This window comes from Toxotes jaculatrix, chromosome 10 (assembly GCF_017976425.1).
Source record: "Toxotes jaculatrix isolate fToxJac2 chromosome 10, fToxJac2.pri, whole genome shotgun sequence".
NCBI classification, from domain to species: Eukaryota; Metazoa; Chordata; class Actinopteri; family Toxotidae; genus Toxotes; species Toxotes jaculatrix.
Genome location: NC_054403.1, coordinates 10139845 through 10155689, shown reverse-complemented (window position 1 = coordinate 10155689; position 15845 = coordinate 10139845). Strand labels below are relative to the sequence as shown.

The 15845-nt window shown below is 44.4% G+C and overlaps 1 protein-coding gene across 3 annotated transcripts in view; it reads right to left on the bottom strand.

Annotated features, from left to right (window-relative positions):
* Window positions 1–2894: 2894 nt before the first annotated feature.
* The window catches only part of ebf1a (EBF transcription factor 1a), a 55770-nt gene continuing 42819 nt past the window's right edge, over window positions 2895–15845 (bottom strand). The window contains exons 11-17 of one of the 3 annotated variants that reach the window (XM_041048022.1): window positions 15722–15810; window positions 12200–12265; window positions 11398–11560; window positions 10041–10220; window positions 7486–7683; window positions 7131–7199; window positions 2895–5877 (exon numbers count right to left, since the gene is read on the bottom strand). In XM_041048022.1, coding sequence (XP_040903956.1) covers window positions 7132–7199; window positions 7486–7683; window positions 10041–10220; window positions 11398–11560; window positions 12200–12265; window positions 15722–15810 — 764 coding nt within the window. In that variant the 3' untranslated portion in view covers window positions 2895–5877; window position 7131. Of the gene's footprint in view, window positions 5881–7130; window positions 7200–7485; window positions 7684–10040; window positions 10221–11397; window positions 11561–12199; window positions 12266–15721; window positions 15811–15845 lie in introns of all 3 variants that reach the window. The other 2 variants (XM_041048023.1, XM_041048024.1) reach the window with 2 other exon arrangements.

The window sequence follows — 15845 nt, the reverse complement described above, 5'->3', positions numbered from 1 at the left end:
CCCTCTGACAGGTACCACACAGATCATAGACAGACACCCACAGTCACCAGGATAATTACTGTGGGAAACGACCACACACCCTTGTATAAGCGAGAGCGCAAAGCTGAATGTGAGTGCACACTCATCCTAGGTATGCCTGTACTCAGATATGCTCTGTCTTACTGCTAGGCGTGTTCATGCATACACAGATGTAGAAGCTTGTGTGCATCTGCAAACACACATACATTAAGTAAGGCTAGGAACTTGCTTCCCATTGCCTCCCTACGTCTCTCTATGATGTCCATTGTGACTATTTTTCCTGCATAGAACATTATTAATATTCATTCCTCCTCTCCTTGTCTTTTGCTCACTGTCTAGGTCTGCTTCCATTCTGGATATTTCCCCACCCCACCCTACACCCATCCTCTCTCTCCTCTCTATTTCCTTCCTTTCCTTTCTTTATCTGGGATCCCCATGGGGACTCCTGTTTTTCTTTCAAATAAGCCTCTCCGCTCATCCTCCCTTCATGTGTCCATGCAGGGAGGAGAATGAGAAAGAGGAGTAGGAGAGCAAGGAATATGTGCATTAATATATTTCATTAGGATACTAGTAGCACAGAAGCACCCGAACAGCACCTCTCTTGATGTGCGAAGGCTCTACCGTCTGTATCCAGAGGAGTAGTTCTCCAGGAATAGCGTCTTTAATGTTATGTCTCCAGAGGGCTGAGGTCTGCTGGCTCCGCGCTGCCCTCGGCCTTCCACTCCTATTGTCCTCCTCCCACACTGACCAGTCTATCTGGGCCTGAAAAGCTGCTGGAAATAAAGAGCAAAATGGGTTCACCTTTTGTCTATATGTATTTATGATTTATGAGAGTGTGTGTATTGCAGTGCAAGCTGCATCCCTGGAGCTGTGCGGTGCAACACGGCAGCGGTGCTCGGTTCGCTAATCAAAAACATTAGGCTCCAGGACTCATTTTCCCCAGCACTGAGTGTGTAACCTCCATAATTCAATATCCCACCTCTTACTGCTAAATCGCGTACACTACAACCCACTTTACTGTTTGTCAGCAAACTATCAACTCTGTTATTAGATATAAGGGAGAAAAAAAAGCCCTGTGCGGTTATGAACCTTTGGGCAATTAAAGGAGGCAAACACACACATGCACGCACAGTGTTTACAAGTCCTTATTTCATCAGTACTTCCAGGTCGTCTCGCTCTCCCCCACCCTCCCCCCACCCCTTGGCGTTACGGAAGCCTCCAGTTACCGTGGAGACCCTGGAACACTTTGAGGTCAGCAGAATCCCAGGATCCGCTATTTTCACAAGCTAATCCAATCGCAACCCCCTAAATTAGATATGCAAAAAATAAAAAAGAAATTAATTTTCTGCTGATGACCGGGTATGCAAATGATGACTCAATTATGGTGGGCTGGTGCGTTTGCAATTAATAACCTTGGAATCATCATTAACTAATATGTTTAGGAGGAAACTTGTCAGGCTAACCATGTTCACCATGCCATCAGTAATGCATTAATGAATTAGATTCATTAGAGAAAGGAGCCTAGAGGGGGGAGGGGATGCAGGCCTGTTTCTGACCTGTGGAATTAGTCTTAGCCAGGACTCCTCTATTCTCAGTGAACCGCCTGTCAGCTATTTGGTGATAACATTTTCAGTCAAACACGACAATAAAGACACAAAACCCTCATCACCAGGCTGAACGTGCAGTGCCTTCAGATAACATTCAGACCCCCTATTAAAAATCAAAAACTGAAATCTCTCACTGACAAAAGTATTCAGACCCACGATTCAGTATTTTGTAGAAGTACAGCTTTGAGTCTAAGTCTGTAGAAGCTTTACACACCTGGATGTGGGCAGTTTGTCCAATTGTTTTCCTCTCAAGCTCCATCAGGCTGGATAAGAAGTGTCTGTGAACAGCCATCTCCAGGTCTCCTCACTTGTCCCAAAACCACTCCGTTGTCATGGCTGTGTGCTTTGGATCATTGTTGTGTTGAAAGGTAAACCCTCTCAGGTCACTTGCACTCTGGAGCCAGTTTCTTGAAGGATCTCTCTGTATTTGGCTGCATTCATCCTTCCCTCAGTTCCCTTCCCTCAGTTTTAACTTTTGTCTCATCAGACCAGAGAATCTTTTTATTCTCATCATCAGAGTGCTTTAAATACTGTTTGGCAAACTCCAAACAGGCTGTTATATGGCTTTAACTCAAAGTGGTTTCTGTCTTACTGTTCTACCATAAAGTCCTGATTGATAGAGGATTTCCATTTAGGTTCTTGATTGCCTCCTTGACCAAGGTCCCTGTCCCTAGTTTGGACAGACAGCAAACTCTGGGAAGAGTCCTGGTGGTTTCAAACATCTTCCATTTCACAATATTGAGGCCACTGTGCTCCTAGGAACACTCAAAGATTTAGAAAAGGTTTTATACCCTCCCCTTGATCTATGCCTCTTATGTGTTTTTGGTCCGGGCGTGCACTGTGAATTGTGGGATCCAACAAAGGTGTGTGTCTTTTTTTTTTTTTTTTTTAACTCTGTCAGTTCAGTTTGACACAGGTGATCTCCAGTCAAGGATAATTAAACCAAAGTGGATGCACCTGAACATAATTTGGAGCGCCACAGAAAAAGTCTAAATACTTTTCTGACTAAGAAATTTCAGCCTGTGATTTTTAATACATTTGTAAAACTTTCTAAAAACATACTTTCACTTTGTCATCATTGATTGCTGAGTGTAGACTGAAGGGTAAAAGGGCCAATTTTATCTAGTTAAAATTAAATCTAAAACACAATCAATTGTGTAAAAAGTGAATACTTTCTGAAGCCACTGTATTTTACATTTGTTAATCGTATGACAGAGAAACAGAAATGTGGCATGTTTTAAAATAACAAAATGACAACATAAGTCACAGACAAGAGGTAACTTTAATTCAACATTGTGAGAGTCCAAAAGTTATCTTACAGCTCAATTTTCATCAAAAACAATAACAATCTATACAGTAGAATTTTTTTCTTCCCTTATATCATAGAGCTGTTCAGTGTATTTGCAGTCAAAGACAAAACAGAGGAAAAAAATAGACACCAGCTATTTGGTTTGCATCTTTTTTTTGTTGTTTGTTACCTAAATACAAAACTTTTCACCCATTACCAATATTCATAATCAGGATGGAACTTTGCTTACAAAGAAGCCATTGTATGACAACAGACCTCTGTAGTTCATTTGAAACAGATATGGTGCGGCCCCTCCCGCCCCGGCCCAGACCAGCACAGGCACACAAGTGCCTGAAAAACACTTGTCTGTCAGCAGGCGCCTCTGTTAAAACGGTCCTTTCTACCCACTTAACAAAACCAGGCTCTAGAAAAGAAAAGCAGAGAGAAAAGCCCTATTCTCTGTCCAGCAACAGCTTGAAGACACACGGCAGACACAAAGAAAAGACTACAGAAATGGCTGAGGGGCCAAGGAGCTCCCTTTCATGCTTCCTCACTTGTTCTTGTTCTGTTTAGCTTGTAATGAAGCTGTATTGTCCAAAGGCTAATACAGGGAGAGGACTGGGGGATTGACTGTCAGATACTGGAGTCAGACCTACAACTCCATGCGTGAAGATTAAAATTGTGCTGTGACAGTGCTTGTCTTCACTGTGCGCCCCTTTGTACTACAATTAAAGCAGCTCGGTGTTGTCATACTGTTGTGATCCTGTGGTTAATGAGAAATATTACCATCATGCTGTTGAAATTATTTCGTTAATCGGCAAAAAAGCTACATAATCGCTACAAAAAAAGAGCAAGTGTTTCTGTGAACACTAAAGTGCAATGAGCACAGCCGAGACGGGCCTCTCAGCGTTGACTGTCCTTCAAAGCATGCCATTGCTGTAGTATTATAGTACATCGGGGTGTGTGTGATTCTTGAATTATGGCTCTTTGTATTCTAGTCTGGCTTCACCACCAAACAGAGTGGGTTTGTGCTTTGTCCCCAAGTTCCCATGAATTCCTCTGTGGCAACAGACAATTGTGGTGAGGGTAGAAAACTGTACACGTGATTGAATGAAGAATGGGTTTGCATTGTTAAGGCATCTAGACTGCTGGTAAAGATTACAGTGACAGAAAAAAAAAGAAGGAGTATATAGATACAGTATGTAAGCAGGCATAAATAACATAGGAAAAGAAAGAACAGGGGGGAAAAGAGGAACACAAAGAAAGAAAAACACAGAGCAATTTCTTAGTTCTCTTGGTTTCCACACACGAAAAAAGAAAGTGTCACTCAAGAGAAGAACCCATGCATATTATCAGTTCAAGAACAGTATCAATCTGAAAGCCTCAAAGAGTTCAAACAAAAAGATATAGATTTACAGTATATATTAATGTGTGTATATATTCTTAAAAAATCTACTTCAACCAAATACTCTGAATAAGATGCTACTTTTTTGCCATACAATAAACATTTTCATAAGGAAAAAAACTGAATTTTGTTTTATTAACTTACAAATAATACAAAAATAGACAATGGCATGTTTTGAATCAACAAATGAAAGCATGTTATACCAATGCAAAACAATCAACATACAAAACAAACAAAGAAACAAACCAACAAAAAAGATTAAAAAAAAAAGTCACATTTAAATAGTGAGAGACAACAGTAAATAAAGAAACAAAACACTGTGAAATATGTTCACTTACTGTATTAAACTTACACAACACAACTAAAGGGGGGGTGAGGGGCAATGTACAAATACAAGGGATAAATACATTATTTATAGGATATTTTACAGGAATCCCCTTTTTGTATCCAAATCCATGTTTCTCATGTTTAGCAGATGAGATATTGACAACACACAGTAAATCTATCTTCTGTACTGAGAAGCTGCCTTAAGACATTTAATGTTTACATTTCAAACTATAGCTATTGCAAAAAGAAAAGAAAAGTCAAATGAAAAATTCAACATTTTTTTTTTATATACAAAAATATATGACATATATCACGCATTTATTCTAATTTGATATTTGCTAGACTCCTTCAGTACAGTGCTGGCTGGACGCACACATCCTCTGGCTTTTCAAGTCTTCACTAAAGTCTCCGACAAAATGTCAATTTTGGCTAAATCATCCTCACCTTTTCTTCACATGACAAGCGGAAAAGCATATTGCAAACAGCTCAATCCTCACAGTTTTATTGAAATTCAAACAAACAAACAAACCAAACAAAAAAGAAAGAAAGAAAGAAAGCATAGGGTGATTCTGATACAACATTTTTTTTGTTTTATGGGATAATTAGCAGCAAAATTAGGGGGTTGATTTTGTTCTTTTCTGTATTTCTTTGCCTTTTGTGTGTTGTTGACCTTAGTTCCATTTGGCCAGTGTGTTGTTATGTGGTTTTAGTAAGCCGGCTGAGCTAAGGAAAGCATCTTCTGTTGTGACAGAGGTTACGTAAACTTCATGGCCAAACCAACACTTCACTGTTGTTTGTGCGAGTTATGGATTTGCAAGACGGCGTGGGGCCTCCAGTAATCAAACCCAAACCTTACAGGCATAAACATAAAGATAAATAAATGCTCTTTTCATGAGGTCAGTGTCACACTGTGGGCAAACTATCAGTCTCTATACACTCCATCCAACGCGGTGTCAGAGAAGCTACACTACTTCAACCAAGAGGGAAATAACATCACAAAGGTTCATATTGTTCCTTTTTTTTTCTCCTCCCCTATCCCTTCAGATGAAATCCCAATGGAAAGGCCTGAGTTTAACAGAGTCCTGCGTCTTATCTTGACTTCCTTCAGTTCAGCTCCGGAGCATAACAGAGACTCGCCAGACTCCGCTACTGTGTCTTTTCCTCTCAACATTCCCAAAATCTCCAGCTATCCCAGATCCTCTACATGGGTGGAACAATCATCCCGGGGATCGCTGCTTTGTGGGAAAAGAGGGGGAGGAAGAAGGAGAGAAATGGGAGATTGGGGTGGTAGAGAAAGACAGAAAAAAGAGAGAGAGAGAGAGAGAGAGAGAGAGAGAGAGAGAGGGAGAGAGGTCAGTCATGTGATTGCTGGGTTTCATCTGTCATCACAACAGTCACGTAACAGAAATGTGCTCCAGCATCTGGCGAACAAAGACGACTCTCTCTCATTATCTCTTCATTCCGAGGCCCCAAAATCAAAACATTTTTCTCCGCTGCGCCGCTAACTTGGCGCGCGCCGACAACATCATTCAACTTTTCGCAGGCTTTCTGAATAGCTTCATGCAAAAGCTGCCACTGTTAATTGTTAGCAGTTACACTGTGTAAGCCCACTGCGCATCATGGAACATAATTCAGACATGAGACAGAGAATGCAGTGACGTGGGATGACAGAGGTGATGAAATTATGCTCGACAGTCGAACATGGAAATGGAATCCATGAGCCTTTCATGGGGAGTTTTATTCACATTTTTACCTTCTTATATCATGCTCTGCCTTACCACTAGCTCCTTTCCCCACCTCCTCACTCCGACCTCCCCCTCGCCCCTTTCCCTTCCCCCCATTTTTACACAGGAGCCATCACAGGGAGGAATTTTTCATATAACATATTGGCTCCTTATTGATTCCCCTCTCTCTTCAATCCACTAATTCCCTGGTTATTTCCTAAGTGTCCCCGGCTTGTTGGGATTAACAGAATGGTGTGTGTGTGTGTGTGTGTGTCAGCGTGATCAGCGCACAGTGGCCACTAGCCCTTGGGTCACCGTGGTCAGCGCTCATCAACGCCGACAGAGGAAGTGAGGAAGTGCTTAGCTTGGGGCTCTGATAAAGATTCCCATCCATCATCTCTCTCTCTCAGGATCTCAACACCATACAACATCCTGCCTAGAAGAGCAGACCCCGCGCTGCATTCAGTGGAAATGGGAGAACAAAATAACCCTTGGTAGCTTAACACCCCCACCCTTCTCACCACCGCCACCTCTTTACAGAGACACCCACTGGACCGCAGGCAGGAAGCAGGAAGTGAAAACAGGAAATGGAACACATATGGTGTGGCATGCTGTCTCTCTGACAAGTCAAGAGTGACAAATAAAAACAGAAAAGAGAAGGTTAGGGCAGGATGAGCTGGTTTTCGCAAATGAGTGGTGGGATAGCGTGGAGTGGAAAGAAAACAGTGAAAAAGAGAAGACGAAAGAAAAGGATAACGTACTTCAGGAGAAGGCCAGGCCCTGCAGAGAGCTGGCTGATGAGTACTTGCTAGAGTCCACAAAAGACTGATCTACAGTGAGGAAGGAGAGTGGAGGGTTCAAGGAGGGTAAAGAAAGGAAAAACAGGGAGTGAAGAGGAGGCAGAAAAGGAAAATCGGAAGAAGAAGTGGGAGTAAAAGTGGGAAATTGTTATCGTAAGGAGGTGAAGAAGAGCTGGATTAAAGCTTGAGGATGAAAGTTTCTAAGTAAATACAATTTAACCTATTGGAATCTTTCACTGTGCACATAAACAACAGCTCTACATTGATTAGATACCATGTAAATAAATGCTAGATGGCTACGTGTTTAGCGGCTTACCTTGCAGGCTGTTAGCATTAGTGCTGGTGCACGTGGGCGGAGGGGAGTTCTGGGGTCGAACGACAGGGGCAAAGGCGCTCTTCTGCTTGACGGCAGCAGACACCATGTTGGCTGGAGAGAAGGAGAAGATGCCGGAGGAGCTGCTGCAGTTGGAGGGCAGGCTGGTCGACGAGGCCATGGTGGGGCTTGATGGGACGACTGAGAGGAGAGAAACGGGTAGGAGGGGGATGGGGGTTAAGGGGGTCATGGGGAACGCATCAGGGAAGAAGGACAGGGAGGAAAGATGAAGACGGAGAGGGGAGAGATGGGGTTAAAGAGAAGGCCGTGGGCAGAGGACGGGCAGACGGGACGAACAGAAAGGGACTGGTCAATGGACGATGGCAGGAGGGATAATATTTTGGACTCAGATCAGCTGGCTGAGACGTTTCTTTTAGTTGTTTAATAATCACCTGGCAATGCGTTATTCCATAGCTAAGACAAAAATGTGTTTAGTTGGCAGTGAAAACAGCTGGAAGCACTTTTTTTTCCTCAGATCAGTCTGTTTTGATGACTCATCCTATGCTCAAGGGTTGCAACAGCTTGATAAACATCTTGCAAACTTGGGGCGCTGTACCCATAATTCGTTTCAAGAGCAACTTACCAACAAGGGTCTCCCACATCAGCTTTATCACAGTTAATCATGCTAGAGAATTCATTCAACAGCCAGAGCCAGTGGTTCCAGTAAACACAAACAAAAGGGTTAATACCCTGTGTTTGACAGAAATCACATTTCTTTGACGCTTCGTTTTCGTATTGCCATCATCTAAAACATGGATTTATCAGTTGTTGGCCATATGTTCAACCTTATTTTTTAAATAATCTGAAGGCTGTCTGTGAATGTTCTCATTCATCCAGGTCATTGTTCTCTCTCTCAAATTGAATCGAAGGCAACTGGACTTGTATTTGTCTGGGAAGACGTTTCGCCTCTTATCCAAGGGGCTTCATCATTTCGTATGCCATGGTCTTTCTAGTCCGCACTACTGGTCGCACTACTAGTGCGGACTAGAAAGACCATGGCATACGAACTGATGAAGCCCCCAAATACAAGTCCAGTTGCCTTCGATTCACTTTGAGAGAGAGAATCTGAAGGCTAAAGGCCAGGTCACACCAGAAAGTGGCACAACCAAATTTGCCCACGTGTCTTTGCAAAATATTTGATTGTAAAAGCTTGGGCTACTCACAGGACTAGGTTAGTTGGTGAACTGCTGTGGTTAGCGAGCTAACTGCTAATATTTTTGCTCTCATCAGTAGCTATATTTCTGAGCTTCTTTCTGTTTTCTCTGTACTGAGCTGTCTTCTCACCCCTGACATTTATTTCTCAGGATTGTACCTCATTTTATTCAATACAGAGTTTCTTTGAAGAGGTGAAAAAGCTATGTGCTAATGAGCTAACTGACTTCATGCTAACTCGATGAGATTTTGTGTCTTAAAGTTCACCAAAGTTGAACTCCGCTGATCAGCATGATTCCATTGGAAGACACTGATTTGGGTTCAGACTTTTACTGTTTCACTTGGAGCCTTAAATCTGCCAAATTCCTAACTTTAGTTCTACATCATTATGACAGCTCTGGATAAAACTCTGTGAAAACTTCACAGCATAGCAGCATGTTGGAAAAAGCTTAACTTGCATGTTGTGAAATATCTGGATCCTTGAAAATGAAGGTATCATACAAGATAGCTGTGAGCTTGATATACTGTGGCTACAAATTCACAACCATTAGACTCGTCTACAGACAAAAATGACCAGGTTATCTTCACATTCAAAACCCTGTCTCCTTCTGACATCATCCCATCCATCCACCTCTCCTGGGTTTGTCTTTTGTCTGCTAATACACTAAGAGCATTTTCCCCGTCAGTGACTTTACAATCAGCCGAGTCGTATTTCACCTGCCCTCTGATATCTGCTTCTGCCTTTATTGTTGTTATTATCCAACACTTAGCTTTTATGGCTCTTCCTGACAAATCCTCGCAATAAAGTCATAATCCATTTATGAAGGGGCCTAACTAATCAATTAATGAAAATTGGACCTACAAAGGCAGGCCGAGGGGCCATTGATTGAAAGTGTCTGTGTGGGGCCGATGAGCCTGTTAAAATACTTGTTAACACCCAGGAATCAAAGAGCTGAAATGGAATTGCTTCTCTAGCAATTAGTTTATTGATTTAATCAAGGGTCTTTAATGTAGAGGGTGAATGTGTGTGTGTGTGTGTGTGTGTGTGTGAGCAGAGGTGGTGGGATATATGTGTGTGTGTGTAAGGGGGGTGCTAGGTGGTGTGCTCCCCTGGCCAATAAAGTGGGGATTTGCGTTTGACTCTGTTCTTAAAGAAACAGATGAGCCAGCTGAACTGAAAGACTTTCTCCTTGTGTGTCTCTTCTTGTTTCCACCTCCCTTTCTCAATCCCTGTCAGATACTTATTCATGTTCAAAAGGCTCAGATTCAAACTTTTCTACCTTCTGTGCCTTGATTTTTGACATCCCCTCCTGGTTTCGGATCTAGGATGTGGTGTATTTACTCACTAGCATAGGGCGAGTTGCCTGCAGATCCATTGAGGAAGTTGGGCGAGGTGCCCAAGGTTGCCATGCCAGAGTTAGCGTAGCCATTCATGCTAGTGGAGACAGAGCTGTAGCTACTCTGCTGGGGAGTGGAGCTGGGGACATAACCATGAGGGGAAACACTGCTTGTACTCCTACTGAAACCTATGGACAGGGAAAGAGAGGGAGACGGAGAGAGAGTAGGTGTTAGGAGTATAGCAGATGGCAGACAAAACAAAACGAGAAAGCCTACATGCAGTACTGCCAAACACTCTTTTCCTTACATGGCTAATGGACATAGAAATATAAGCCAAAAGAAATTTTCTTAAAATCTTAGACAGCATATGGCAGAGCGAGAAAGAGTGGAGGAAGAATGATAGGAGAGGGAACTAGCTACAATCCAGCTCCTTAAAAAAGAGCCCTTTAACCTTACTGGCCCCTCTCCAAAATTACATACAGTATATTGATAAGGCAATTAACACTAAAAGGCCTCTGCAGCGCCCATGTAATTTATAAAGAATGAAGCCAGTATTCCTGACAGGACCTTTCTCTCCTTTATGCTTTACAGGGGCAGCGAACAGAAGGAGGACACGATGGAAAGAAGACTATAAATATACATCTCAGGTCCAACACGCTGACACTGGAGAAAAAAACAGCTGGAACTGAACATCAGGAATTTCTACTCTCTAGTGCAACAAGGGCTGCACTTCACTCCTGTAGTAGCCTCCTCTCCTATAATTAGGTTCCACCAATTCCCTATTCTCATCTGCTATCAGCTGGAGAACTGTAAGCCAGAAGGCAAGCAGCTGATATCTGTTGTGTTCTTCATATGTGAGGATGTTTCCAGATGAAGATGAAGGGCGGAGGAAGAGGTGAGGAAGCTCATTGGAAGTATTGAGACACATCCAGAGGCTGGTCCATCCACTCTCCTCTCCTTCCCCTGATACATGTGATGAATCACCACTGACTGCACCCACATCTCTCTCTGTCAGACAGGGGCCGACCCCAGTCTAATATACACACCCCTAGGACCCACTCATATTTCTCCATCGTACTCCATCCATGGCTCTCTTTTTCTCCATTCTTCACTCTCTCTTCTTTCTTCGCTCCTCTCAAGTTTTCACTGTTTCCTGCTGCCACCTCCCCTCCTCCTCCTCCTCCTGTCCTCCTTTTTCAGAATCTTCCTTCTTTGCTCTTAAATCACCCTCTCTGAATTTCCCACATGAAAAATAAAATTTCACTATCGCACTTCTCATCCATCCCGAAAAGAAAAAAACAAATAAATCACCACCCCATTTCCCATGGTAATAGACTTTAACTGTTTCCTGCTGAGTTTGCTCACCCTGATTGGCTGTTTGTGCCACCTCTGACCCAGTGAAGGAGTTTACGGCCATCATGCCAGCATGGACGGAGCCGCTGCCAAGACTGGCTAGCTGGTTGTGCCCTCGTGGCACTGTTGTGTACAGGGCCTCTGCGATATCTGCTGCTCGTTTCAGAATCATCTCCTGACAATGAGGGATAAAAAAAAAAAAGATCTGTGGTCAGCAAAAGAGGCAGAAGAGAAGAGAAGAGAAGAGAAGAGAGGAGAAGAGAAAATATGCCCTTGATGCAGGCTTTATGCTCTCATAAGAATGCTAGATCTCCACTTGAGATATTGTGCATGTAAACCTAGCAGGCTGAGTGGTTTTTATCAGTGGTCACAGGGAGTGGTGGGATTGGTTCCAGTAAACGGAGGAAAGGCTCATTAACAGACTCATCAAATCTTCAGCCTGCTTCTTCCTGCTTCGTGTTTCCTCTCCTCCTCCTCCTCCTCCAGAGTCCAGTGTTAATCCCACTTCTCCTCTTCATCTGCCTCTTCCTACTCTGCTCTCCTCCCTCTACATTTTGTTTTCACTGAACTTCTCCTCCCTTCCTCCTCTGTATATGAGCTGATAAAAAAAAAAAACATATTCCCATGTGTATGTTTGTGTGGTCCCAGATCTTGCATCAGCACAGCAGGGTGCTGTGGGAGGCCAGCGGAGACACCGCCTTTGATGCTGCCAGTGGTCCTAACCACAAACATGATTTTATCTAAGAAAAGATATTGCTGTTTGTGTACAAGCGTGTGTTATTGTGTGTGCGTGTGAGTGAGTGTGCGCATTTACCTGGTTATTGTGAGGCATCCCGTACAAGGCCTCCACCAGGTCTGCTGCTCTCTTTAAGATCACCTCCTACAATCAAGCGCAGGAAGACAAAGGGGATTGATCATGAGTGTGACGGCTCAAAGAGTTCAGTCACTTTTATTACATTTCCCTTCTTACATTATGCTGTGAATGCAGAACAGAGAGTGTGAGAGAGGAAAGAGGCAGACAGAGGAAGGGAGAGGAAGAGAAATGGGCCTGTCCCAGCACTTTGTTACTAGCCGGGGCAGTTTGGGAGAGCAGAGTGAAGATACCGTTATCTGTGAATAAAACATGAGCCTATATCTCTCTATCAGTCAACCATCTTCTACATCTTCTCCTCCCTACTGTCACCGCTGGATCATGAATCTACCTCACATGATCACGCATCAATCTCATTTAACACAACATATCATCAGGTTGACGGCTATACAACTCCCATCGTCAGCTGGGACACACCCGTCTCCTGCCCTGTATTAACCCTGGTAATGATCCAAGTGAATAGTCCTGCATCCACTTTGTGTGATAAATGTAGAACATCATTGCTCAGATGAAAACCGCCAAGTGGAATTTCCCACATCAAACATTTATCCTAACGCAGTGTTGCCGTTTCTCCGCGCTCATTTTCTACCGCTTACCCTCCTTTCTCTCCTCTCGCTGTCTCTATTCTTTTCCCTCCCTGAGTGTATGAGTGTGTGACTCCAGGCAGTCGTTATATGTGCGTGTGTGTGATGTAGACACCTACAGCCCTACGAAACCCTTTTTAAAAGTTAATGTGCCAGGGCCAGGATATATGCTGGAGGCGCGACAACCAGAAAATTGCAGCCCCCTCCCCTCCAACCTTCCCCTCGTTTCTTTCTCTCCCTCCTTCTCTTCCACTCGCGCACACACACGCTGTGCGTTATACCCTCCTGAGTGTATCCCTCGCTGTGAACAAGCCCTGGAGCATGTGTGCTCTCTGTTCCGTGACACACCGCCTTTCAATCAGACCTCATATCACACACACATACACACACACACACACAGACACACACACACACACACATATACACAGACCACGCACATGTGGAGGCTGTCGAGCACGCCCAGGACATGACGAGAGGGTCAGCAAAGCAATAAAGATTGTAGAGCGCTGTCCGAGGTGCTAAATTCACTCAATAATGGGAGCGCTGCCTCTGTGTTAACCTCCCATTACTAGCACTATCTGGGGGAAGCAGAGAGGGAGGCAAGGGGGAGGAGGGGGACAGAAAGAGGGGAGACCAGAAAGGAGGCCTGCTCGAGGTGATTGAGAGATGTAGAGGCCCTAGGTAGGTAAGTGGTTCTTTAGTATGTATGCACCGCTCCTCGCTTCCTTCTCTCTGCTTTTCCTCGACGCCCCATGCCTCCCAGGGATTGCTAGATAGATAGATGGATGGATGAAGGCAGGGAGGGGAGAGAGGGAGAGGAGGAGGAAGAGGAGGAGGAGGAAGGGAGGGAGGAGGAAGGGGGAAATGAGGGAAGTGTGAGGCATTAGGACACAAACAGATCCGCAGCTGGAGTGTAACGGTGTTCAGGGAGGACACATGAAACCTCAGTCACTTCATCTCAGATTTTTTTTTCTGCCTCTGTCTGCACAGCCGTGAGTCTCACAGCCCTTCAGCTCATTCTCCTTAGGGCCTATACTCCTTACTGTCTGTGCATCTCCTCTTCTAATCTCTTTCCTCTTCACCTGCGCCTCCAAACGACTTTCTCTTGTCTCCTTCTTCTTCTTCTCCATCCTCTCTCTCTCTATTAATCACTCTCTCATGGTCCTGTGCCCTGTCTGTACCTATCAGTCTCTCGTTAGCAAAGGGATCTGTCCAGTAGCTAAACACGATTAGGCAGCGCTCCAGAGTCGTTCTGATAAACAGATAAATGTGGTTAGCGCCGTGCTGCCTCCCTAGCTCTGTTGCTGTAAGGGGAGACCATTTCCTGGGCGCAGGGTCTCTTCCCGTAAAGTCAGGCCCACAGAGACGTCAACAGGAAGGGGAACCTGATCCAGAGCAGAGCCTGGCCTCGTCTGGCAGGGCGGTCACTCATTAGCCGGCCCCAGACCCCCAGCTACACCACAGCCTTAGCTAAACACCCTGCAGTCTGGCTGTGCCTGACCTACCCAGCACTCCCTCCTCACTCTGACTGCCTGAGTATTAGCTACAGCACAGTATGGGGGCTGTTTTCAGCTGGACACTGGATCATTACCACAACATACAGAGATAGAACAGGCATTGGCAGACATCCTGCTTGTCTCCTGCTTAGTGTGTGTGGATGTGTGGGTTCATTAAGAATCCCCTTGCAAAAGGTGCCACTGGAACGGAATACATTATATACCCAATCAATTTAATCTCGATTAAAAACTGACTGAAGAACAGCTACAAAGTGGCTTTGCCAAGGCTGCCGTGAATGGACATTTGTTGCTCGAGAAGTTGCCAGCGTGTGCCCCTCTCCTGCCCCTCTCTCTGTAATGATTGAGGCCAACAGTTGAGAGAAGTGTGGTCAACAAACTGTTATTACCTCAATAAAGGCACAAATCAATAGAGCTGAAATGAACAACCGGCCCTGCCAGCTACCACTGTTCATTTAGAAGAGAAAGAGACACCACCGCGCAACAAGGGAGGAATAGGAGAAGAGGAGAGATGGATGGATACAAAGATATTTAGAGAGATACAGGGGGTTGATAGGCTAAAGACCAGAACTCACCAGGACAAGTCTTGTATCCACCAGACATGACACACAGAGAGGACAAGTGATTTCTCTATCTTCCTTCTGCATCTACCTGGGCTCTCCATCTCTGCCTCATGGTGACTTCCCTCCACCGTGTGTGTATGTATGCGCAAGCACAGGCACAGAGAAGTGTGTATGTTCATTTCTGTGTGTGTGTGTGTGTATGTGTGTGTGTATGCTGGTTTGTGTATGTGTGTGCGTGAGTGTGTGTGTGCTGGAAGTAATAAAGTCCACCCGGGGTTGACTTCGATCCACTGACCCAGCAGGAGGTAAGACTGGACAGCTATGATGGATCACCTAACCTGCTTCTGCCTCTCTCTTCCTCTCTCCTCTCAACCTCCTTTCCTCTCTCTCTCTCTCTCTCTCCCCCTCTTTTCCTCCCTCCATCTATCCCTTTCCTCTCTCTCTCTCCCTCACTTTGCCAGTCTAAATGACCTTACACTCGGTGGAAGGATGAATAGAGTTGTTTGTGTGTTCGCTGCGCAAATAAAGTGTTTGTTTGAGCAGAAAATGACCATGAACATATGATAAAATGTTTATGTGCACACTGCATGGTGTCATGTATAGTCCACTGTCTGTAACACACAATCATTCCTCTGTGTGTGAGGTCATGCTGACCTTGTGCCATGTATATCCATATATGCTATGAAACTCTAGAACTTGTCAATACGTCTCTGTACCAGCGTTACCAAGACAAATTCCTATAAAATAATTGCATGTGGCAACCAGCATAAGCACAGACACATGAGAGGAGTGGAGGCACTGTACCTTGGGTAATCTCTCTTGGTCTCCGGGGTGTCTGGGGATGACCTTCTGTAACCTCTGGAAGCCGTAGTCTATAGTTGGCTCGTTCAGCGCTAAGCACAAACAGGAAGAGAGACGGAGGAATAAA